At 41.5% G+C, this 26,714-nt stretch overlaps 1 protein-coding gene across 7 annotated transcripts in view; it reads left to right on the top strand.

The window, feature by feature from the left end:
- The window catches only part of VTI1A (vesicle transport through interaction with t-SNAREs 1A), a 343,084-nt gene that overhangs the window by 301,773 nt on the left and 14,597 nt on the right, over nt 1-26,714 (top strand). The window contains exon 9 of one of the 7 annotated variants that reach the window (XM_065552486.1): nt 23,249-23,434. The exons of 5 other annotated variants lie outside the window; for them this stretch is intronic. In XM_065552486.1, coding sequence (XP_065408558.1) covers nt 23,249-23,384 — 136 coding nt within the window. In that variant the 3' untranslated portion in view covers nt 23,385-23,434. Of the gene's footprint in view, nt 1-23,248; nt 23,435-26,714 lie in introns of those variants that run through there. One more of the 7 variants, XM_065552491.1, reaches the window with a different exon arrangement.

Genomic DNA, 26,714 nt, shown 5'->3' with positions numbered 1-26,714 from the left:
CTATCTCCTAGAACTGTCCAGCCCCCTGCCTTCACTAGGCAGGACCAATTTTTTTGCCCCAGATCCCTAAATGGCCCCCTCAAGGATTGAACTCATAACCTTGGGTTTAGCAGGCCAATGCTCAAACCACTGAGCTATCCCTCCCCACCCAAGAGTGAGTGAGTGAGTGAGTGAGTGAGTGAGTTGAATGGAGAAGAAGACATACAAGCTCCAAGATGGGGGACAGAGTAGGCGGGTATCGGGGAGGAAGGATGACAAGGGTCCAAGTGAATGGAAGGGAGCAGGATCTTCTTGGGAGAGAGGAGCCAGAGTTGCAGGGGCTGAAGAGAAAACGAGACGGCTTCTGAAGGTTACACTAAGAATCTGAACCAAGTCATTGATCTTTTCAAGGTTAATCCGTCACTACCCCGTCTAGACTTTATTTTCCTCAAAGATCCATAATCCTTGTTCTAAAGAGCTCCTGACTCAGTGGACTCTTGTTGAGTTAATAACGTGCCTACTGAAGACAACAGACTTGCTAAAACTTGTACTCTGCCTGTGGTGAATGGAGCTTGTCATGAATAGAATAAATTGTCAAACACTCCCAGTCATTTTTCCTGATTTATGTGTGGACTGGCCTGGGGAGGGAGGGTCTGAAATTTTACCGGCACCATTCTCCACTTCTTCCTGAGACCCTAGAAAGGACTTATAGTGGGCTCCACACCTAGGATGAGTGCGACTGTGGGTGGAATGTATTTAGTCCCTCTCCCAACTCCCAATTCCTTGCAAAAAGTAATCCAGCAACAGACAGTGTTCTCTCTTGCACAGAACCTCTCCCTGCTGCAGGAACCCCCGCCCCCACACACGTACTTAATGAGGAGTTCCAGAGACAGTTGTGTGGGATTTCCCTGAAAACTAAGTGTTGATCAGGTTGCAGCGAGCACTTGAATTGGTATGAAGAGGCTCAGTGCAAATAGCCCCAAGACCCATGAGATTTTAGGGCTGGACCTTCAGCTTTTTCTGTGGTGGATCCCTACCCCTCACCTTTGGCAGAATAATAATACAATACCTAGTTTTATATAAGTAGATCTCATGGCACTTTTCAAAGAGTTTGGTATCTTTATCCCCATTTTGCAGATGGAGAAACTGAGGCACAGAGAGGTGAAGTGACTTGCTCAAGGTCATCAAGCAGGCCAGAAGTAGAGCTGGGAATAGAACCCAATCCAGTCCCAGTCCAGGGCTCTAGCCACTCAGCCACACTGCCTCCCCTCCAAGAAATTGGAGGAAACTTGGTGAGGGTGAACCGTCTAAGCAATCACTTTGCATACAGAGTTCTACAGCCCCCTCCTGTGTGTTTTCAGCCGGAAAAGGGGAAAAAAATCCCTCTAAAAGACTGATTCTAACACAAAAGTGAAAGTATTTTACATTTCCTCAACTGATCAAAATAAAATGGATGGCTTTGTTAACTTACAGTATGGAAGATGACTGGCAGGAATACTGATACCCAGTCCAGAATTTTATTTGCCGAAGATAATGCTCTGACATCATTCCTTTTTAAGGGTTAATTCTTAGTTTCCAATATTCAGTCTTTTTTGCCTAGATAAATATGAATTGTTTCCATTTCAGAATAATAGTAAATTTTTCATTTATTTGTGTAGCTCTTCTTTGGCATGGAGAAAATCAGGATGCCATCAATGTGTGCTGTATTTAGTCTGTGTGTGAGAGAGAGAGAAAATGGAAACTGCTCTTCATCATTCAGGAACAATAAAATCAAATATCATATCAGAATCTAATGCAAACCTTTTAAATTGGCTTCTGGTTCTGTGTGTGTGTGTGTCGCTCTCTGAAGAATCTGTTGGCCTGAAGTTATGTAACTCTCTAATGAGATAGTTGTGGGGGTCTTTGCTATCCTGCAAAATGAAAGACTAGAAAATTAAAACACAGAACTCATGTTTGCTAAAGTGATCAACCTTAAGTGGTGTGCCAAGTTATCTTGGAGTATAATCAGCATAGCCTATTTGAATAGAGTTGTCTTTAAAATAGAAGATCTGCTAGTAAGATTTGTTTTCATTTACTCTCAGCTATAGGATTACACTGAGGCCTATATATCTTCAGGCTTTTGTACAAACAAGCAGCTTAAACAAAACTACCATTATTATACTGATTTAGGGGGAGAGAAAAGCCTTGTTTGGTTTCTTAAGATCATGTGTGAGACAAATAAAGCCTTCCTTTAAATGTAAGTTTTGTTGTATTCAGTATAATAACATAGTTTAAAAAAAAATACAAAGCCCAACATTATTCTTCATGCCAATTCAATTTGTCACCTTTGGGTTTAAACCCAGATGTAATCTTGCAGGCCAGTAAAATGAGTTCTGTTCTATGCAGCTACGCTGCAAGACAGTTGATATCACTATATTTATCACCATCGGGGTAGATATAATCAATTTTCTTCTTGCTATAAGAGCTGACCCTTACACTTCCTTTTCCTACCTTCTATTCAGTGGCCTCATTAAACTCTTTTCAGTGTGCTGATTTATTGCTGTCATGGACAACTTTGTGCTCCGTGTTGCCTCCTCCCACCGAAGAACTTAAATAGCCGTTCTTTTATATTAGTTTTACTGACCACATCAAGTTTTTTTTTACTATTTAAAAGTTTCCTGTAAATAATATAGGATGTGAAAGTTCTGAGCTCAGTTGGCAACCTGAATTCTAATGAGGGGTGGCCAATCACTTATGATATGGATGCCAGGGGTTTTATTTCATATGGCTGCAAGGAGTCCACACATGTTCTCTTGCGTTCCATTCACAGGAGATAATGCAACCAATCATATTGCATTTGGAGTTCCAGATTCTGTTGTGAGGTTTAAATTGTTGTGCGACTGAATAAGGCGTGAAAAGTGGGATTGGATAGTGCAGCTGAATGGAATTAGTCTGGGAATATTTTTTTTTTTAACATGGAATTCAGATAGTAGAGTTGAAACAGGAAAAAGATTAGGGAACTTGCTTAGAATTGACACAGAAACAATGAAATTTAGCTATTCTTAAACTGAATTTGAATTAGCTTGGCTCTCCTGCTACAGTCCAACCACCCTGGGTCAAATCTTAAAAGGGGCCCCTGAAATGCTTGTTTGGAGAATTTGAGTGCACAGCTATATGTATGTGCATATTGATAGTTGGATGCACTGATTTTTACATGTTTCAGAGTAGCAGCCGTGTGATTTTTACATGCACATGATAATTTGCACATGCAGATTGACACACAGGAACACTCTAGAGGCCCTTTAGGAATATGGCCCTGTGCCTCTACATTTTATTAGTACCATATGTAAAGACATTTTACATGTCTGCTAACACATTGGAGTATTAAAACTGCCACAGACTGACCTTAGGTAATTAAAACTGACTGCTTAAAAATATCTAATTTGCTTTTCGCTCTCTTTGCTATTTGTTTACTGATAACATTTGTCTGTGCTTGGGCAATGACAATGGACAAGTCAGTTTCACCTACGTCTTAAGCACTAACACAGCGCTACAATATTTGGATTGCAAATCTTGCTGGAGCATGTTTGTTTAACTAGAAATGTTTTCTTTTCTTTTAAATTTCACCCAAACATATTTTTTCCAGCCTTTTTTATTATTGTTTTCACTTTTATTCTTAATTTTAGGTCAAATTTGATCATGTCCCTTAAAATGGATTCCAGATTGACTCAAATTATTGTAGCTCTCTTGTCAGAACAGTTGCAGAATACTTAAAGTGCAAAAGAGAAAATTCATTAGATGAATCTGTTGAGGAAATTAATCAATTTGCAAGTAACATCTAGCTTAATTCTGTCATTTAAAGTAGGCTTTGAGTTTCCTTTCCCATATTACATGGAGACTCGAATGTAAAGCAATTTCCATTGGAAGAGGCTGATTCACTTGCCCCCATGCTGTGCAGTAGAGGTCGTTTAGACACAGCGCTTAGAAAGCAGCTGTGTTTCTTGTGCCAGTGTCTCATTTTCCACATATGTAATAGATCAAAACATTTAGATTGGGTTGATCCACTTTATCATGACGAAAGAATTTTGGAGCAAGATAAGTAAATATCAGCCCTAGTTGGAGAGAGGATGAGTTTTCACAGATTCTGAGAAGCTATTGGTAGGCACCACCCCAATTAATACAGGACAAAAACCAGAGAACCTTTTTCCCTGATTTGTTGTTGTTGTTGTGGGGTTGTTTGTTTGTTTTGTTGTTGTTTTGTAACTCCAATTAGTTGCAGAACGTTTGATAAAAATGAATCATTGAGGGCTCAGTTCCATAGAATGTTACCATAGTCTGATTTACAAGAATGTTTCTTTTTTGTTACACCTTGCCAGACGCTGTGGACAGAACAACATTCCCTGCTTGTAATTTGGCCTGTGTATTCCAGAGCCAGGGTTGTTCAGCATTATCACCTTAAGAGCTAGATAAGATTAAGTTAGATAGCAGACATTCTAGATTAGAAAACCAGTCAGAGGAGGTATGCAAGCTTTAAAGCCTTTACCCAAATTGCATTTAAGTAGGATGGTATTTTAAGACGCTTAAATTAAATTTTATTATTTCAGCTCCACCAGTTTTTCCTTTATACAATTTTCAGACAAGAGTTTGCTTTCTTTAAAATCTGTTCTGAAGTATTCCTCCATCATATGGCTGTCTGTAATAAGTTGGGATTGCTTGGCCAACTTTGTAGAAGGCGAAAGCAAGAGAAATAAAATGATGATGCTCTGGCAAACATAGACCGATGGGTACATGGGTTGTTGGCTACCGCTGCCTACCCACTGTGGTTGCCACCATTTTTTCAGTGTTCCGAAATGCCATGTCAGAAGGCAGCATTTCCAGGAATAATAATAATAATATAGAGTAGTAAGGAACACACTGATTAGTTGACAGAGTGATGTAATTTATTGAAAATTCTACCTTCCAGTGGCAGCATTTCTGGGAATTACTGTACTTACCCATGTATAAGCAGAAAAATTGAGGTACTTGGGGAAAGAAGATTCATATTATTATTTGATTATTGATAACTAATTATTAATTATTGTTATGATGCCCAAAAGGGAGGCAGACATTTTACAGCACCAGTGCAGAGACATGCGTCAAGGAGTTTTTACATGTGATGCAATGACCAGTGGTAACAGCAGACAATAGGGAAGCGAGAGGATGAGGAAGGAAGCAAACGGCACCAACATCCTGCAGTTTCTCAGTCTAAACTTGATGATGTATTCATTTTTAAAAATAATGATCCTTGTCTTATTTCTCGTGGGAGTTATGGAAGAAGTGAGTCTGACCTAAGGATTTGAATTCAGTAGTTTATTGCTTGGTGGATGAAAATTGGGATGGATATAGGGTGCCAGAGTAAAAGCTACCAAGATATTTATGGGAAAAACCAGGCACCTGGACATCATTGTCATAGCAAAGAGGTGAGATGTGACACAATAAGGGATGAGGTCAAAAATGTAGGCCAATTTGGGATTATGCAGGGCTATGAAGGCAAGGATGATGAAGTTTAAACTTGATGCAGTACGGGAAACAGGAGATATCCTCAAGACATCATTACAGAGAAGGACATTAGAAATTCTTCAGTGCATCTTTGGTCAGACCCCTTCTTTCGTGTGTCATCTGGATTTTGTCGGGGACTCTATCAAGTGCTATGCAGAACTGTAGTGCTATGCAATAAATAGTCTTTTGCACTCCTGGAGGCATCTTTCATGTGAGAAAATCAAGGTATGTTAATTAAACTTTGACAGCGCTCTTTGAAGTAGGTAGTTGAGAGATGCATATAGGGATCCCTTCCCCATCCTCTGATCTGCAGCAGATCTTTAAAAAGAGCCCAGGAACAGTACACACGACTTTAGGAAAGGTGGGAAGGAGGATGCAATGTTCAGTGGAAATTGGAGTGGGAATTTGGGTAGGCAGGATGTAATTACCTGTGCTGGAATTTGATTATAATGGCCTTACTCTTATCAGGAGATCTTTAAATGACTCACAACTGGTCAAGAGCTCAGTTTTACATCTCATCAGAAAAACAGCATTTCCAGTATTTCCCTAACAACATGCTGGATCATTGGTGCAATACTGACTCAGAGGGAAAGGTGCCAGCTATAGAGATTCACCACCGTCACTTTCTGTAGCTCCTAGGTGTTCTTTGCCAGTTTTCTTTTGACGTCATGCTTAGCTTGCAAAGTCTGCTGGTATCACAGCACATGGCATTCATGGCAGTGAAATGCCCCCAATCTTTATTTCTACTGCCAGGTAATGAATTTAAGTACCCAGATGTGAAGAGACTTGAACTACATTCTCCCAAAGTAATTTTCACAAGTGCTATCATGGTTCAAGTTAATAAATGAGACTTAAACCAGTATATTTTAAAAAGGGATTTTACAGCTAGTACAAGAGTAGTTTTGTATTTTAAACTTTCTTCCTGTAAAGACCACAATTGTCATTGAGCAGAGGTAGGTGAGAAGATTAACTTTCCAGCTATAATTACTGTTAACAAAAAGCCTGAATCCTTGGAATAGCAAAATAGTCTGTTATTTTGCATTAACGTTTTTTTTTTAAATCCCATCTTAAAGCATGTAGAATTTACATTTTCAGAATCAGAAAACCGACTGCTCTTAAATGTTAAAAAAAAAAAATCTATATTAATGCCTCATTTTGTCTGAAAAGGCAAAAACACCAAAATCTGAAAATTCAAAGTTATGGTTCCCACATCCATAGGAATTTAAGTATTGTGCATATGTGTGTGGCAACCATCCATCTCAAAAGATGATGGTGTAAGCACCAAAGCAGTCCAGTTGCTGTGTGTGTCATGTTGCAGCATGACACAAGTGGCTAAAAAGTCCTATTCTTAAGTAGCAACAGAGGGTCCTATTCTTACCTATTCTTAAGTGCCAGTCCTTGCCACAAGTAATGCGGCAATAAGGCGCAGGCAGAAGCCCTTGAGACCTACTGAGCTTTCCTCTGACCGTTCCTCTCTCAGCCACCTCTCCTCAATCTCTTTGACTCCCTGACACAGCACAGCCCTCCAGTGTTATTAGCTGCATCTTCCCAGCTTGCAGTTTCAGTGTTGAAAGTGCCTTTTGCAAACTTAGGTCCTTGAACCTAAGCCTAGGTCACCCAGTGTCCTTATGTATGTGTAGACAGTAAAGTGCAAACGTATTGTATACGTTCTTAACTTTGTCTCAATCTTCGCTGTATCTGCAATGTGGTTAACGTAGTACAATGATTGCATATTCAGAAGCACAATGGAAGAGATAGGACACAGGAAGGATCATAAGGAATTTAATCCAGGACCCAAAAATCATGGCCTTATTTCACAGGGCTTGTGCAAATAACTTCTGCCCTGTTGGCACCAGACAATGGAATATGATCATCTTAGATCAGGGGTAGGGTGAACAGATAGCAAGGGTGACGGGGTGGGGGGTAATTGGCACCTGTATAAGACAAAGCCCCAAATATCGGGACTGTCCCTATAAAATCGGGACATCTGGTCACCCTAATCAGGGGTGGGCAAACTTTTTGGCCTAAGAGCCACATTGAGAAATAGAAATTGTATGGCGTGCCATGAATGCTCACAAAAGTGGGGATGAGGGCTCTGGGGTGGGGCTGGGGATGAGAGGTTTGAGGTGCAGGAGGGTGATCTGGGCTGGAACCAAGGGTTTCGGAGGGTGGAAGGGGAATCAGGGCTGGGGTTGGGGCATGGGGAGAGGCTCAGGGGTGCAAGCTCCCAGCGGCGCTATCTCCCAGAAGCAGCGGCATGTCCCTTCTCCGGCTCCTACATGGAGGCGCGGCCAGGCAGCTCTGCACCCTGCTCCATCCTCAGGCACTGCCCCTGCAGTTCCCATTGGAGCATCAGAGGGGGCCATTGGAGCACGTAGGACCGGAGCAGGGCCATGCCGCGGCTTCCGGGAGCCCGTGGTGCAGCCCCCGAGCCTGCGCCTCGGCTGGAGTGCCGGAGCAGGGCTGAACCACGTGGTGCGGCTCCCGAGCCTGCGCCTCGTCTGGAGCGCCGGAGCGGGGCAAACTTCAGACCCCGCTCCCCTGTGGGAGCTCAGGAACCAGCTTAAAATGGCTCGCGGGCCATAGTTTGCCCACCCGTCTTACATGGTACGCTGCCAATGGCTTGAGCTATCACCTTCCTGTTATGCTATTTTAAATTAATTCTCAGTCCAAAAGTAGGTCATGATTTTGCTGAGTCTCAGATGGAGACATCTTAAAAATGTCTGGTTTTCAGCGGGTGGGTGCTGAGCTATTTCTGAGTTAGCAACCAAAATCGCCTTACTTTTGAAAACTTGGCCCGTGGTCTAAATCAGTTCTTTCAGTTCCAACTTAGGCGAGTATATGTTCCTCACTGAGCGACTGTGTATATATGAATGATGAAGTTATAAATCAAAGCCATTTGTGAGATATTAAAATGCAAAAAAAGCATTTGAAATATTTCTAATCCAAACATGGAAAAAACCCTTTATTTCAGTGCTCAGCTAACACAAAAACAGTGAAATAAACTGAACTCAGTTTTCCTTAAAAAAAAAAAAAAAAAAAAAAGAAGCACTTTGAGGCTGTAAAAATAATAATAATAATATCAAATAAATGTTAAGGCAAAGGAGTATATTTCCAGAAAATTACAAGTACCTGGTCTAAAAACTCAAAATGCCTTCTCAGCCATAACTATGGTATCAAGGGTTTACAAAAGTTTTTATACTGAATTGTTAAGGAATTAGGTTGAAAATGTGTGTGCATGTTTTCACAAAGGAAAGCAATGAGGTTTTGTCTCAGGGCTTTGAATGTGTATCTGCATCAGTGTCTTGTGTTTGTAATTAGCGTTACTAAAATTGTCATTGAAGGATGATCATCTGAAAAAATTAAGATCAGGACGGGAGAACAAATATTTGAGGGAAGAGGTGCTACAGAAATCTTAGAGACAATGAGGGAAGAAGGCAGCAACAGAAGTAGAAAAGAACGATGGGAGTTTTTAATACAATGGCAGTACTTAAAATCAGGAGTTAAAGGACTATCATAATCCAAGTTCAAAACGTTTCACAGACATTAACCAATTATTGATTGTTTTAAACCTAATTCAGTAAATTACCAAATCAGTGTTGTTGTTGTTTTTATATGGGTCCCAATTCCTTCCCATCGTGTTTGCTTGCACCCAGAGGTCTGTCTGGTAGGCTTGCCAATTTTGGTTAGATGTATTCCTGGAGTTTTCATCACGTGACATAATCTTTAATTAAAGATAACTCTTTAATTCCTGGAGAATCCTGGCAAGTTGGCAACCCTACTGGTTAGCACGTGCCTGCCTTAGAACAGTGTGGTAGAGATTACTTCTTCCACCCCGGGGTATAAAGATCCCCGTTTTTTGGAAGTTGTGGGTCACAGTTATTGAGGCAGATTTAACACACATCTTCCATGCTAGCAGCACAGTTCAGCCCTTTTGCCCAGGCTTTCCCTCCCCAAAATGTAAAAGCTGCAGCCAACCAGACGAAGCATTTGTCTTTACCAAAAGGTTATATACACTCACAATCATACCCCTTAACTGCACTGTAAGTGTCAAGTGCCCGAACAGCTGGCTAGCTGACCTTAGTTTGTTGCTTCCTGTAAATGCTGTGGCCCTCATTAGGAAAGCTGACTGCCTCTAGAAAGTACCACTGGGGCAACAAATAAGTTCTAAGAGCCTATTGATCTGTTACATTTGTTTTCAACGTGCAAAAAGAAGATTCTTCTGTTCCTTGACTGGCACCAAGCTCTTGCTACAGTAGGTTCAGAGTGTCTCAGGACAGTATGATCTGGGGCAGCTCAGAGCTGAGTCTGCAGAATATTTGCTTATTACATGAGGAACTGAAAGAACCTGTAATTCACTAGTGACCGACCTCTTACTACTTGAACAACTGACTGATTCCCCCCCCACCTCCCTTTGTTTTTGTTTTAATCACTGCATTACAAGCAGGATTCAATTCCCCACCGCAGAGGAAGGATCTGGTAACACAAACGCATAATAACCAACATTTACTGAGATAAAATGCACCGTAAACACAAATTGCCCAACATTTTGAGGGTTGGGTTGCTTTTTAAATCAAACTTGGAATAATGAAATGGCCGCCTTGGTAATATCAATGTATAAATTTTTGCACATTGAGTAATTGGAAAAATATATATATGCCGATCCCAGGCAAAAGGCTGTTTCTGATTTTAATCAGACCTCTGATATTTTTTTTAATGAAAGCATAAAGGTGATTTTTCTGTTGCTCTACCTCTGACTCCTTAAATCACGATAAACATGCATTATGATCTTCTTAAAAGAATAAGAACATTCCTTGTTAATTAATTTATACAGCTGTCAGTACAGCTTTCTCTGTTATTCATACTCTAAGTGTTTGACTGCCATAGATTTTCTTGCAGTTCCTGGCAAAGCTCCAGTGAAAGCCTGGGATTTATTAGGCTGACTTGGTGCAAAGTCTATTGATTGTGGCCTCGAGGGTAATAACTAAATAGAGCTGGAGCAACAAGTCAATAACACCATTGTTGCTACAGACTCCATTCACTTGAGGAGTTAGATTGTTTTACAGTGGCAAAGAGTAATCATGAGCAGATCAGCATGTTCGACAGGCTCTGCACCATGTTAGTGGTGTGGACTGTTTTAAAGCTTTCAGCGAGATCACTGGAGAATCAGGGTGGGGTACAGGGATTAAGAACCCTGTAAACTCCTTCATTATGGCTAAAAGGTTTCAGCTTTAGTTTTAACAGCTAACAACTAAAGAGAGTTCTGTGTCTGTATTGGTGTTAGCTAATGTTAAAATCCCCTGCTGATCAATCCAGAATGGCATGATAGAATTGTATGTTTAATTTTGGACTGGAATCTGTACACTGTCTGTGTGTGTATATGTATGTAGGCACACTAGCATTAATATAATCTAAATGAGATTCTAAATAATGCATACCTCTCTTCTATGAAGGAATATTTCCTGGTTAAGGCTAGAAAGGGGACTTTTATTTATTTAACCCAAAATGAGGAAATACTTTTGTGTATTGCTTCTCTAATCCTCCCATATATTTATTTACTTTGAGAATTCCTTTTCTTTTGCAGAATTATATACAGACCTAGTAGAGGAGGTATGTTTATTTCCAGAGAGTTTTATCACTTATTTGACAGCCTTTGAGAACGAACATTGTATTAAAGAGCATACCAGTTTGAAAAGTCAAAAACTGTGAAGATACCACATCAGGTCAGTTGTCCTGATAGACTCATATCTAACTCCAACAGTGGCCAGTACCAAATGCTTCTGAAGGTGGGATTAGGATGAGTTTCTTCCTTACCCCACTTAATGGATGGCTTTTATCTTGGGGCTGGTCCACACTAACCCCCCACTTCGAACTAAGACACGCAACTTCAGCTACGTGAATAACGTAGCTGACGTCGAAGTATCTTAGTTCGAACTTACCTTGGGTCCACACGTGGCAGGCAGGCTCCCCCGTCGACTCCGCGTATTCCTCTCGCGGAGCAGGAGTACCGGCGTCGATGTTGAGCACTTCCGGGATCGATTTATCACGTCTAGACAAGACGCGATAAATCAATCCCAGAAGATCGATTGCTTACCGCCGGACCCAGAGGTAAGTATAGACGTACCCTTGAAGTGTGAAAGTTGACACTGAAAGTAATAAGAATCATTTTATACTAAAAACTCTTTTTGGTAAATGTAACGTTAAGGGGATGAAGTTTTGTAAAACAATCTTGATATAGTCACCATATTCCAGGGGTCTGTGTTCTCTGCAGTCCTACAGCATCTGCCCCTCGCAGCAGAGTTGTGTTTCAGAATCAGAACTTTCCTTAAAAACGAAAACCTCTTTTTCTAGCTTCCTGGTTACAAAGATAATGTTCCAAATAGGAGCAGAGTGTAAACGGATGCAGTGCAGTCTGATTTGTGATCTGCATACAGTTTAAAACTACAGTATAATGCAACAGCTACAAAAGCTACAATAGAGATATGACCTGGTCCGATTCATTTTAATGGATTGTAATGCTGAATCATGGTGATTGTTTAATTATCAGTATATATTTCACTGCTGCTTATGTTAGTCATCTAGCCAATTTGTTTGTCTCATAATCCTAAATAGCCTCCTATGCCATCTTGGTGCCAAAGGCCTCAAATATTCCCTAGAAACTGCCAAAATCTTTTCTTTGATAGTTTCTGCAATGCGGTTCTGCCTTGTCAATACACTAATCTGCAGCATATTGAAAACCAAAAACAAAAGGGTAGAGTTTAAAACAAATTGAATTTAATATCAATAAAGGTATAGATAAGTGACAACATGACTTTTCTGATTGTGTTAGTCATTTTCATTCAATAAAAACCTCCAGTTTTGATTTTCCCTGAAGCTGCTGCACCTGAATGCTGCAGAATTCAGGGTCCTTGCCGCAGATTTTAGGTGCAACTAGCCAATATGTTCACAGTGCCTTGGCAATACTTACTTATCTTTCCATTTAAACAGGCCAGCTTTCTTGTTATCTCATGGCCACTGTAAGCTGCTCTGGTGGTAGAAAGCTGTGGGATCTTGCTAGCAATCTGCCCTCTGGGGTGTTAGGATTCCAAGTGTAGGAGTGCTTCAATTTTCTTGGGAGGCCGGGCAAATCCCAGAACAGGAGTACACAAAGATGTCATAAAACCACCTTTGCATGCCCCACTTTTGAGTTCTGTGCTGTGCAATTTGTCCAGAGCTGAGAATTGAGCCCAGTATGCCAAAAATTGGAGGAGTCAGTCAGGAAATGCAACCAGAGAAATTGATGCAGGCCTGGTGCAGTCTTTTCAGGGTCTTCTACATTTAGTAAATTATCAAGATAATTCCTCCTTATTCCCACAGATTCAGAAATGCAACAAGGAGTGCTGTAATCTATGTTTTTGCATCTTGCATCCATTTTATCTTTTACATAATTAATGTATGCAGTGTGCACAATTATTTTCCTTGTTCTCCCGGTTTGTGTGCTTTTCTGTTTGTTTGCTTGTTTGTTTTTAGTGCTTATGGAAGTGAGGAACTAATAAAACAGGAAGGAAAAAAGACATAATCTGGTAATGCACTGTGGCAGTTTCCAAACACAACTCTACCAAATCAATGCTGAATCTGCAACACTCTCTGCTAGTTAGATCGTTCGCCTCTTTCAAGCATATTGAAATGAGACCAAAGATTTGGTGTTACAGGTCTGTCTCATCTTACGCTGGGGTTACGTTCCTCGGTCAGCGTGTAAAGCGAAAACTGTGTATAGTTACATTGAGTGTAATGGCGGGCGGAATTGCCCGCACTATAGCTTCGGGTTACCATTCGTCCAGATTCCCCCGGACATGTCCGGCTTTTCTAAGTTAAAAATAGCATCTGGGGGGAATTTGTAAATGTCTGGACTTCCTCCCCCCCCCCCCCCATGCAGAGCGCGCGCGGCTGACCGGGTAGCCGGCGCCAGATGGTGCCACTTGCACTGGGCTCCGGCAGCCAAAGAGAGTCCCTCCTCCGCTTCTCCTTCCTCTCCCCTGCAGCTGAGATCACTCCCTCCCTCCCTCCCTGCATTCGCAGATCGCCGGACGTTCGGGCCTCCGGCAGTCTGGAGCTCCTCCCCCTGCCCAGCGCGCTGCTCAGCAGCACTCTGCGAGGGCGGGAACCGGGCTATGCGCTCCGTGGGGGAGCGCGGCAGCATGTCGGACTGTGCGTGGAGCCTGACACGCTGTTCTGAGCGGCACGGTAAGGGGGCCAGGGGGTCGGAGAAGGGGCAGGAAGGTTCTGGAGGGGGCAGTCAAGAGACAGGGAGCAGGGTTGGATGGGTCGGGGGGAGGGGCTGTCTGGGGGTTGGGGATGTAAGGTTTTGGGCAGTCAGGACAGGTAGGGGGTAGAGTCCTGGGGGGCAGTTAGGGTGAGGGGGTCTCAGGAGAGGGCAGTTAGGGGACAAGGCACAGGGAGGCTTAGGTAGGGGGTGGGGTTCTGGAGGGCAGTTAGGAGCAGAGGTCTCAGGAGGGGGCAGTCGGGACAGGGAGCAGAGGGGTTTAGATGGGTCGGGAGTTCTGGGGGAGGGGCTGTCAGGGGGTGGGGAGTGGTTGGATGGGGCGTGGGAGTCCCTGGTGTCTGTCTGGGGGTGGGGGGGTGGATAAAGGTTGGGGCAGTCAGGGGACAGGTAGGGGGTAGAGTCCTAGGGGGCCAGTTAGGATGGGGGGGAAGGTCTCAGGAGGGGGCAGGCAGGGGACAAGGAGCAGGGAGGCTTAGGTAGGGGGTGGAGTCCTGGGGGGCAGTTAGGTAGGGTTACCATACGTCCGTTTTTTCCCGGACATGTCCGGCTTTTTGGTCCTCAAATCCCCGTCCGGGGGCAATTGCCAAAAAGCTGAACACGTCCGGGGAAAATAGCTTTAACGGCATCCCTGTCCCAGTCCCCTGCTTACCTTGCGGCTCCCGCAGGCTGCGAGCTGCAGGCGGATTCCCCCGCGGTGGCTGCTGCTGCTCCCCCCAGACAGCTCAGCTCTGTGCAGCTGAAGAGCCGAGCTGCCCGAGCGCTACCGGCTTCACAGTTTGCCGGGCAGCCCCCAGACCTCCAGACCCTGCGCCCCCGGCCGGCTGCTTCCCCAGTGCAGCCAGAGCCCAGGAGGGGAAGCGCCCGGCCGGGGGCGCAGGGTCTGGAGCTCTGGGGGCTGCCTGGCAAACCGTGAAGCCGGTAGCGCTTGGGCAACTGTTTCGCGGCTGGGAGGGAGGAGGGGGAATGTGGTGCGCTCAAGGGAGGGGGCGGAGTTGGGGCAGGGACTTTGGGGAAGGGGCGGAGTTGGGGTGGGGAAGGGGCAGGGCCGGAGCCCCGTGGAGTGTCCTCTTTTTTTAATGAGGAAATATGGTAACCCTACTATAGCTACAGTATTTAAATTGTTATTTTTCTCTTTTTTTTTTGTTTTTGCCGACCGCGTACTGCTTAAGCTGAATTCGTGCATGTTAAATGCGCGTAAGATGCGACAGACCTGTATTTTTTGTGTGTGGAGAATCTAGATTCATATGAGACCTTGACACTCGTTCAACTAAAAGTTGCTCTGCTCAACCCCGTGGATGGAAATTGTCTCCCAAATGTAGGGTATTTGCTATATTCCCAGTATAACATCTTTGCTGGTTTACTACTTTTACCTTTTATTTTTCAAGGAACCATAGACCTTAACTGATGTGTAGCCTTAGTTCAGTAGCTGAGAGGAAACTTTAAGAGGAGTGAACAAAGTTAAAACCAAAAACACCCCCCCTCAAGGATCCGTTCCTCCTAGGGCTCACTGGTGCCTGTTTTTTTCCAAAGGAAGTTATGTAGCAAGCCCATAATCTACATTCTGTCAGGATATTTTAAAAAGAGGTTAATAAATAGAAATAGTAAGTAGAAACAAATATGAGCAATTCTGGGACCTTTCGTACTACTGCACAGTCTCAAGAGTAGCTTTCTCTCAGCCACGGTTTGAATGAAGAAATTCTGTCTAGTCTACTTGGGTTCAGTTCTGTGATCCGAGCGATTTTTGACACATCAAACCGACCTAAAACTTAATGAGCTTTGCTATAGGAAGTCAATATGCAAGCGAGGGCCTAGGAAAGTCTAACACTTTTTCACTTGAAAAAAATTGATTTTATTTCTGGATAATTGTAATATTTGTAGAGGATTATATGAGAAACAGTGCACAAGCCCCACTGTCTGTATATTTCAATCAGAAGAAACTTCCAGAAAATGTGCAGCTCATATTTGTTTTGAGTAATATTCCTCCGTATCATCCTGAGTTTTATAGGAGTGTGATAGGAGATTTATAGGAGGTGTCCTCCCCCTTGCCCTAAAGGGATTAGGGCAGGCCAGAGGGGTCAATTCGCCTATTAGGTGGCAAACTGGGAGGGTAGAGGGGGGAATTACGGCTGAGAGAAAAACCCTAATTAGGAGCATAGGCGTCAACTTCTGCTGGCGCTGGTGGGTGCTTGACCCCCTTTGCCCCCGGCCCCGCCCTTACTCCACCCCTGCCCCGCCCCCATTCCAACCCCTTCCCCAAAGTCCCTGCCCCAACTCTGCCCCCTCCCAGCCCCTATTCAACGCCTTCCCCAAATCCCCGCCCCATCCCCGCATCCTTCCCTGAGCGGGCTACGTTCCTGCTCCTCCCCCCTTCCTCCCAGAGCGGGGATGCGGCGCGCTTAGGGGAGCAGGCGGAGGTGAGGCGGGGGGCAGGGCGGCGAGCTTGGCTGCCAGTGGGTGCAGAGCACCCACTAATTTTTCCCCGTGGGTGCTTCAGCCCCGGAGCACCCACGAAGTCAGCACCTATGATTAGGAGAAACTCACCTGTGCAGGAACAGGCAAGTCTTCCAGAAAGCCAGGGAGCAGGCAGCAGATAGGGGCAGCTGGGAAAAGCTACAGTCACTCCCTGGGAGGAATAAAGCTGGCAGACCCAGAGAAGAAAGGGAGAACCAGATGGTTAGGAAAGCGCCAAGGGAAATGCAATAAGGTATGGGGTGCAACAGATCTTGGCTGCAATGTAGAGAGTCCCTGAGCTAGAACCCGGAGTAGAGAGTGTGCCCGGATTCCACTGCCAGCCACTGCAGGAGTGGCAGTGTGAGGCAACAAAAGACTGCAGAAACCTTGGTACACTCTCCCCCAGAAGGGGGAATATGTATAGTGACCTAGCCGGAGAGATGAGTCACAAAGAGGACAGCTGTGGCTCCTGAGAGAAAGAGAGAGGCTGCAGAGGAGAAACTGACGGCATGTAACCCCTGAAAGGGGTGTTGGCCTGACTGAGCTAATCCCCAGAACCGCCCGGAGGTGGTGCCATCCAGCGGTAAGCAGGGCAACCCAGTCACAAGGAGCTAGAGGCCAAATAATTGAGATAATACACTTTTTTTGAAGTTTCATCCTCATCCAAAATCAGCTCAAAGAATGAATAATGGAGGGGGATAAAGTGTCAGGAAACAATAGCTGTATAAATTTAGGGTGTCCTAAGAGGCTGAATAAATAAATGCCTGATACTACAGGTTGTTGTTGTGACTTTGTTAGGCCCTGATTCAGGAACACGTCCCTATTCAGAATATCACTTAAATACCCGTTTAACTTTAAGTATGTGCTTACTCCCATTGAAATCAGTTGGACTTAAGCACGCACTTAAGTGCTGTTCTGACTTGGTACCTTAAATTGCTGGGGGGTTTCCTACATACTAACTGTTTTGTTCATCTGTAATGGCGAAGGAATGAAAATGGCAGTGGTGATATTGTGAACAAGTTAGAAACTATTTAAAACAACAAGACAACAATGAAGGTTGGTGTTAAGGAAAGTTGCAAAATAAATCATGATGAGTTTAGGGACCACTTTAGTTTTTCTTTTAAATAAAAGAAAAAGAAGAAAAACAGGTGTCTTTTTGGTACGGCAGATGCACAAGACTGCAGAAGCTAGAATTAGAACAAGGCCAAGGAAATAATGCCAAGATCTACTTGGTTTGGTTTTTAGGCCAGGGTTTACAGTTTGAATTTGGATTCAGGTTCAATGAAGCTGAAATCTCATGAGCTGTTCTTATAAGAATTTGACTGGAAGTTGCAAAAATCGTGCAAACTCAGTGGATCTATTCTTCTGCTATTTTGAAATGCAGATAATCTCAGAGGATTAAACTGGTCTTGTAAGATCTTAAATGGTAACCAGACAATAGGTTTCTCCTCATTTTGGATCTAATTTGGATCTACTTGTAGAATCCACCAATTCAAAAAGGCTTCAGGTGTATGGTTTTACTTTTGGCCCATCTCTAATCTGTAGTGTGCTTCACAGAACATTCCAAACTCAGATCACAAACTTTGTACTTACCAGATCTGTACAAATATTGCAAAAAGCATTCCAGGAAAATTTGTTCGAATTTTTAAACAGATTTTTTTCACCCCTTTTTCCACGTTCTCACCCTTTTTTTTATGTTCTTCACTGTCCCTGAAGATTTTATCACAATAATTGCTTGGTGAGATGTATTTATTAAAAGTGCATTGATTTTCCCATCCTTTACAGTTTCCAGAGATGATCTGTTGCAAACAATGAACCCTTACCCTAATGAAGCTCTGATCCTTCTTTAACATTTGTTTAATTGAAGCTAAAACAAAAAAAATATATAGTATAATATTTTAAGAGCAACTGTGTAGCACCTTTCCAAGTTTGCATGCCTGTCAGCGAGATGTAATCCTGTAAGTGTGAATGAACAACTCCATTTCCAGTTTGCGTTTCCATTTCCATTGCAAAAATAGCACTGGGCACGCTATACTTCCAGAATAGATACCTTTCTAAAGCTTTATAAATCACACTCCAATAAAAAGTAACCTGAGGTTATTTCTTTATTAAAAATGCTCTTTATGGTTGGTGCTAAATCAAAAAAGCAGCCTTAAAATAACAAGGATTAATTTATCATTCTTTTCCAAGTATGTAGGTTGTATTTTGTGAGGATAGAAAGTTATATATCGAATTTCTCAACGCCTAAAGTTTTTCACGGCCATAGTCAGCTTGAAATGCCAACGCTTTAGCCATCCTCATACTATGGCTGCAGCTCATCGTGACAAAGGTGTAGTCCCAGGTTCTTGTGCTTAACTTTGGGGTTTGTGCATTATTTTGGTTATATTGGGCAAAAAAAAAAAAAATTAAGTGTTTGGCTCCTAAATCACGTAATGTCCCACTTTCAAAAGTGGCTTAGTTAACTAAGAGCATGGGTCCTATGAGCCTTTGGTTCCTAAGGGTACGTCTGCTCTGTGATTAAAAAAAAAAAAAATCATGGCACTGAGTCTCAGAGCCCAAGGACAGCTGGCTCGGGCTGCAGTGCTAAAAATAGTAATGTAGATATTCAGGGTCAGGCTTGAGTCCAGGCTCAGAGACCCTCCGCCCTTGCGGGGTCTCAGAGCCCAGGCTACAACCTGAGCTCGAAGATCTATACCGCAGTTTTATAGCCCTGCATCCCAAGTCTGCAAACCCAAGTCAGCTGACTTGGGCCAGCCGCTGCCCTTCTGCGGGTCTTTTCTCATCGTGTAGACGTGCCCTAAGGGCATGTCTGCACTTAAAATGCTGCATCCGTGCAGTATTTTAAGTGTAGACATGCCCTTAAACTGTGCCATTGTAGCGCTTTAATGAAGGCACTTGTCAAGGCTCCTTCCCCACTCCGAACTTTAGGGTACAGATGTGGGGGCCTGCATGAAAACTTCTAAGCTTAACTACCAATTTAGATTTGGTCCGCTGCCACCACTCCCAATGAGCTAACTACCTTCCCTGGGTAGCCTTGAGAGACTCTTCCACCAACTCCCTGGTGAATACAGATCCAACCCCTTGGATCTTAAAACAAGGAAAAATCAATCAGGTTATTAAAAAAGGCTTTTAATTAAAGAAAAAGGTCAACATCATCTCTGTAAAATCAGGATGGAAAATAACTTTACAGGGTAATCAAACTTAAAGAGCTCAGAGGACCCCCCTCTAGCCTTAGGTTCAAAGTTACAGCAAACAGAGCTAAACACCCTAGCAAAAGGTACATTTACAAGTTGAGAAAACAAAGATAAAACTAACACGCCTTGCCTGGCTGTACTTACAAGTTTGAAATATGAGAGACTTGTTCAGAAAGATTTGGAGAGCATGGATTGATGTCTGGTCCCTCTTAGTCCCAAGAGCGAACTCCCACCAAAACAAAAAGCACAAACAAAAGCCTCCCCCCCACCAAGATTTGAAAGTATCTTGTCCCCTTATTGGTCCTTTGGGTCAGGTGTCAGCCAGGTTACCTGAGCTTCTTAACCCTTTACAGGTAAAAGGATTTTGGAGTCTCAGGCCAGGAGGGATTTTATAGTATTGTACACAGGAGGGCTGTTACCCTTCCCTTTATAGTTATGACAGCACTCTAAGCTGACGGGAGAGCTGGAGTCAACATACCTTAGGTCGAGTTACCGCGGGGTCTGCACCACAGGGGGTCGATGGGAGAAACTCTCCCATCGACCTACCTTACTCTTCTCATCGGGGGGTAGAGTACAGGGATTGACTGGAGAGCGATCTGCAGTCGATTTGATGGGTCTTTACTAGACCCACTAAATCGACCACCAGTGGATCGATCTCAGGCGTCGATCCCCGCTGTAGTGTAGACTTGCTCTTAATCTCTTAATCTTCCAGTTTGCTTTTTGTAAAATGGGGATAATACTACTCACCTCAGTGATATGAAGATGAATCAGTTAATGTTTGTTTTATTAATTAATTAATGTGTATTTAACAGTACTTTGAAGATGAAAATTGTGTAGCATTATTATTGTTAGTCTAATTCATTTTTATTAATATTATAATTGTTGCTCCTATGTTTCTGCTTTGTCATACAGACAAACGGCATTTATTTTTTAGCAAAATATTTGTTTTCCACTGTGTGCCTCCTGTCTAAAGTATGTTGATGGAGTTAAGGCAGGTTCCTGTTTTTTAACCCAAGTGTGTCTATTTTTAGCTTTCAGATGCTGGCTGCATGTTGTTTGTGTGTGCACACGTCTGTGTTTGTGTGTGCACACGTGTGTGTGTGTGTGTGTGTGTAAAATTGTGTGTATATGTCTATATATAATATATATAAAAATCATGAGCAAATTATATCTCATTAAAGATATTCCTCTCCTTCATTGGTGCTTATCTTTGTTATTGGAGGAGAATTTAGAGGCTATTCCTGCAAACAAATCAGTTTCTGTTTAGTGTTAGTCCAGCACTGAATCTCGTGTGCCCAAGTGGGACTCCATTCAGGAATAAGGATCCATCCACACTCCTGAGTCTGGAGGATCGGACCTACAATCTGTAACGGTTTTGTTGCCTTCAGCGTGTAGCAAATTTGCATGTATGCTAGGCATCAGCAAAGTTTCAACATAAGGGCAACTGCACTTGGCAATTTCTCATTTGAAGACGTAACTAACATTACAGTAATGTTGTTAGGCCCGATGTCCTACTGGGCCCTTTCCAGTTTGGGTAATTACATTTTCAGTTTTCCCTGCAATTTCAATTGGAGACAGTATCAGTTTTCACACCCTGTCCTAAAGAGAACATGGTGTTGCTGTGCACTATTCAACAGCTGCTACATCCTATCCCAGAGCGGGTGAAGCAATTCCATGTGTACATTTATAAGGTCCTACTCTGCTTTGACTATGACTCAATAGCAATCAATGGTAAATCTATGTGGGTATCCAGTGTCATAATTTGGCTTGTAGTTGGAGTCTAATGCCCATCCCTTACTTGCACTAAGTAGCATTCACTTGAGCAGTTTCAGTGACAGGATTGCAGAATCAGGCCCCTAAGGATACTTGGGAATTAAAGGAATTCTATAACTCTAAGGTATTATTATGATTACTACTCTGGAGAATGCAGAGGTATTGAAGACGGCAAAATAAATTACAGAGTTAAATGGATAAGTAAACCAGGAAACGACTGATGTTTTTTGCATAATAATACTCTTCATAATCACTTCATTTGCACAGTTATTTTATTTTAAACTTTAGGCAGAATTTTGAAGCATAACTTCAGTGGAGATTTTTGCTGTAATCTATAGAGTTTAATGAAAGCTAATTGGAGGACAAATTCTAATCTAATTAAAATGTGACCGCATAAAGCAGAAAGGATAAATGAAGGGAAATGGTCTATGGGGCACAGTTTTCAAACAATGATTATTCTGAATACTCAGTCAGATGAAGCTTTTGTACATGATGATCGTGGATGTTGCCAGCAATAAAACAGCCTTGAGATATTTTAAATGAAAGTTTTAATATATTTTGTTTTAAAAGTGGACATTTAAGTCACAGCTGTGTAAGGCTTTAAAAAAGCGACACACACATTCTCATCTAAAAACATAACAAGTAAGTTAGCCAAAGGTATACATTCCATCTAAGTTCTCATGATCAGCAGATGCAAATGTTCGCAGTGTGCAGAAGAGTTATGAGCCCTAATGAGATTTCAATACAGAGCAAACAATAAAAATGTATGCATTGCATAGTTTTAGTGGCCTTTGGCTTCATGGTTAGTGTTACACCCTTTCAACAGCTTTGGTAATATAATATCCATCTGGCTTTGGAAGTAAGAAAAATTTTAGGGGTGAATTGAAATTGTGAAAAATAATTTGATTGATTACTTTGTCAGGGTCCTGCATTTCCATGGTATAATTGCCCATAGTAATCGTAACCCTTGTGCAGATACATAGGTTCTAGTTATGTTCTGACACAAGCTTTGAAAGATTCAGGTGAAAGATAGGTTTTCCAGCATTTGAGACAGACTATTTCCTGTTCTACACGTATCCAAAGCACTCCCAAACAAACCCCCTAGCAAGAACATTCCGGTAAACGAGAGAGTTGAAAAGCTGCACTTTCGCTATGAACGGTCATGTGTTACAATAAAAGAGGTTGAATACATACATAAAAAGAAACACACAATAGTCATTAAAATAAATGTAAGCAGTAGGGGATGGGGATACCCTAGAATTAGTGAATTAAACTGATACAGTTTGAAAATAAGCTTGACCATCTCAAACTTCAGATCCTTTTTTGTTTTAGTTTTTAATAATTCAGAACCTTGAGCTTAATGGTTTCCTGCCTTACACTGTATAATATTAAAAAGTTTGCATGGGATTAATAACAGATTCTCTGCATACGTGTCACAGCACACATCTGCAGCAAATCTGCCAGCATATTTCTTATACTAGTTTTACTTTGGGGCCATAAAGTAATTCCTGTTTTGTGAATGAGAATAAACCTATTATGCACTAGGTTAGCTACACCCAGTTTCTACTCTTCAGGGGGAAAAAGCTGCTTATTTGATATGGCGTCTCAAATTTCAGTGTTCTGAAGTGAGTTTAAGCCTCTGATAGATTTGCTTGAGCAAGCTGTTGGAAATTGCCTTCACTATTTCTTGATTTTACTTGTCCCAGGGAGTATTGACAAACTTCTGGGCAGCAACAAACTGAGGGAACTTAATTATAAAGTGTAATGTTTTACTGCTAAATTCGTTAATGAGGCAACATGCAAAAACTGAAATATTGACCCGTGTTTTCTCTTAAAATAGTATAAAATGTTTTTTGTTTTTTGTTTTTTTTTTTTAAAAAGCAGCTTTCAGTGGTGCAGTTTTGCAGCTCACAAAAGCCCCTTTTCCCATCCACAAATAGCTAGCTTTCTCTTTGCCCCAAGGGAATTGTGCATAGCTCAAGTAAAGTTTAAAAAAAATACGAGATCGTTTCCCAGTTTTAATTCAAACACTATGCATATACACTCTCTCTCTCCCTCTCTCTCTCAAAAGGAAGATCCAGAAGTGTTACACCAACCTGCCCTCTGAAAGTTCTATTGACCTGAAGTTTACTAAACAAATAAATGAGGAAAGCAACATCTGTTTCACATCCCTGGAACAAGTTCTGCCCTTGAGATGTAGAGCCTGACTCAGTCTTGAGGTGGTGTAACTCCATTGAGTTACTGTTGATTTACAACCATGTAATATTGAGCAGAATCAGGCCCATAAAATAGATTTAAAACATAAGGTGAGACTTTGTATGTTTATATTCTTTAAGAGATATAGGACCTGATCCAAAGCTCATTGACTTCAGTGGATTCTGGATCAAACCCTCAGCCTCCATGAGCTATTTAAATTTTTTCTTATTGGTATACATGCTTTTTTTTCTCGTGGAGTATTATTTTTCATAAACTTACATTTCTCTGTCACTGTCCAATAAGTTTTTGTTGTGTATGACAGCTTTCACAGAAACTGGCTCTAAAACAAAGTTTTGCAAAGAGAGAGAAACTAAAAGGGAGAAAAGATGTTGTTAGAGTGTGATTTGAAAAGAGTCAAGGAAGTAGTAAGCTACTAGAAGGCTTTTCCAAAAGGCAGGAGCTGCACAGAAGAAGACTCTTGCACCAAAAAGTGACATGTTTGTGTGAAGTGGCTTTAAACAGGCAGTTCTATCCATTTGTGATTTGTTCATTTCTATTAGTGAGAGACAGAATTGGCCCATTTCGTCCCTGGCATAACTTCATTTACTTCAATGGAGTTGCATTAGATTTAATTATATGTTTATTTGCGATATTTTATTCAACCACTAGATGTCTCTGTATGCTATATATAGTTCCAGAGAGGATGAAGCCCCTGGTAAACAAGGGAGACAAAACTGGAACTTAAACTGTGTGGAAATCTATTTCTTTTGTGTCTGTAGTTGTAGCTGTGTTCTTTAATAAGCAGCTATTGTTTAAAAGAGAACTCTGTTTCCATACATTGTGATATCAGAGAAAAGCCTACAGAGATTGAATGGTTCCTGACTTTTAAAAAAAAAATGCCCATTTGTTTCTCTACACCTGCTTAGGACAGACTGTGATATCATATGTCATGAAACTAGAGCCAAAATATATTCACCATTGCTAGGTGGGTACATCAGGCAGTCCCTGGAATTTGAAATGGGTACCTCTTTCATTGTTTTCAGCATAGAAGTAATGCAGAAAATATAATATCGCTACAAGTGATTTTTTTAAATTAAGTGACTGTTGACAATTTAGTGTTTAATTCTCTCCTTCATAACCTACCACACAGCGCTGTATGTCCAAGAAAGCCAGCAGCTGTACCTGCACAAGCACAATAACTGATTTACCAGCATTGCAAAAGACTGGGTATCAGATGTCAAGTTTAGTGGATTTTTTTTTTTTAAACAATCAGCTGAGGAGTGGGCCTGGGTGCAGAAATCTATTTCACGATGCTGTTTATCAGTCAGTCCTCTGACTGACCTAGGTAGCTGCACCTGTGACCAGTTTTTTGTAGAGATCTCTGAAGAAAAATGCAAAAGTAATCAGCACATGTTTGCCTTTCATTTATCTCTGTCATTTGGGAATAAGATACAGATAGTATCAGGAGCAATGAAAGGTACATTCTGATATTATTTTCAGCTTTTTGTCTAGACAGAGAGGAGCAACCACTTGTATCTCTGGAACACATACCAAAATAAAAAAAAAAAGCCTACATTCTAGGCTGAAGGCCAGAGGGGGTAGTAAGCTGTCTATATTTAAAAAAAATAAAAAAAGTTAAAAACCACCAGCTACTCATCAGGTGATTGGAGACTGTGGTTGTAAAAATGTGCTGCAGGCAGAAGTTCTGAAAAATCCCAGAAAGTGTTGAAAACATCTCTAAACAAGGTATTTTTCTCCTGCACCTTTCTTGCTAAAGGTCCCAATTGCTGCCAAGAAAAGTAGTGAGAATGTTAGCTGCCAAATAAAAAATTTATGACAGTGTTTGGCAAAGGACTGTATCGCTGCTTGTTTTATACATTTCCACAAGGCTCTTGCGGGGCTGTTGGACACATACAACTCACTGATCACTGTGCTTTATCTGTTCTGCAATAAAGAAGAGTAAACTCAAATGAAGTAGTATTAAACAATATGACTTTTTTTCATTGAATAACCCTCTATAAATGTTTGCTATGGCAAGAATATCATTTAATATAATATAATACAACATTCCCCATAGAAAAATGTTTTTTAAATCCTTTATCTGACCATTACCTATTAGTGGAGTAATTTTCTTAGTAGAAATACGTGACTCTTTCAATTAAAAATCTATTGCTTTTGCACTTGTGCTTGTTATACATTGAAGTCTGGGCCAATAAACTGCCTGTTAAAACATAAAGGGGCCCATTCACTAAAGCTTGTGCATACCATTTATGTTTGAAAAACAGGGGAAAGAATATGCTGGAATTTCATTGCTCACCAATATCAATTAGGGTTTCGGACTGTGTCATTAAATTAATGTTATGGGAGAAAAATATTTCAGTGTATTCAGTGGAAAAGATATTTTTAATTAGGGCTGTCAAGCAATTAATTGTGACATGAAAGAAATTAATAGCGATTAATTGCACTGTTAAACAATAATAGAATACCATTTATTTAAATATTTTTGGATGTTTTCTACATTTTCAAATATATTGATTTCATTTGTAACACAAAGTACAAAGTGTACAGTTCTGACTTTATATTTATTTTTATTTAAAATATTTGCACTGTAAAAAACATAATCGTATTTTTCAATTCACCTAATACAAGTACTGTGGTGCAATCTCTTAGTCATAAAAGTTGAGCTTACAAATGTAATATTATGTACAAAAAAAAACTGCATTCAAAAACAAAACTAATGTAAAACTTTAGAGCCTATAAGTCCACTCAGTCCTACTTCTTGTTCAGCCAGTCACTCAGATAAACAAGTTTGGTTACAATTTGCAGGAGATAATGCTGCCCGTTTCTTGTTTACAGTGTCACCTCAAAGTGAAAACAGGCATTCGCATGGCACTGTTGTAGCCGACATCGCAAGATATTTACGTGCCAGATGCTGTAAAGATTCATAGGTCCTTTCATGCTTCAACCATCATTCTAGAGGACATGCATCAATGCTGATGATGGATTCTGTTCGATAAAAATCCAAAGCAGAGTGGACTAATGCATGTTCATTTTCATCATCTGAGTCAGATGCCACCAGAAGAAGGTTGATTTTCTTTTTTCGTGGTTTGGGTACTGTAGTTTCTGCATTGGAGTGTTGCTCTTTTAAGACTTCTGAAAGCATGCCCACATCCCATTCCGATCAGATTCTGAATGGCACTTAAACCTTGGATTGAGTGCTGTAGCTATTTTTAGAAATCTCACATTGGTACCTTCTTTGCGTTTTGTCAAATCTGCAGTGAAAGTGTTCTTTAAAAGAAAATATGCTGGGTCATCATCTGAGACTGCTATAACATGAAATA

This window comes from Chrysemys picta, chromosome 7 (genome assembly GCF_011386835.1).
Source record: "Chrysemys picta bellii isolate R12L10 chromosome 7, ASM1138683v2, whole genome shotgun sequence".
Taxonomy (NCBI): domain Eukaryota; kingdom Metazoa; phylum Chordata; order Testudines; family Emydidae; genus Chrysemys; species Chrysemys picta.
This window is presented reverse-complemented; position numbering and strand designations above follow the sequence as displayed.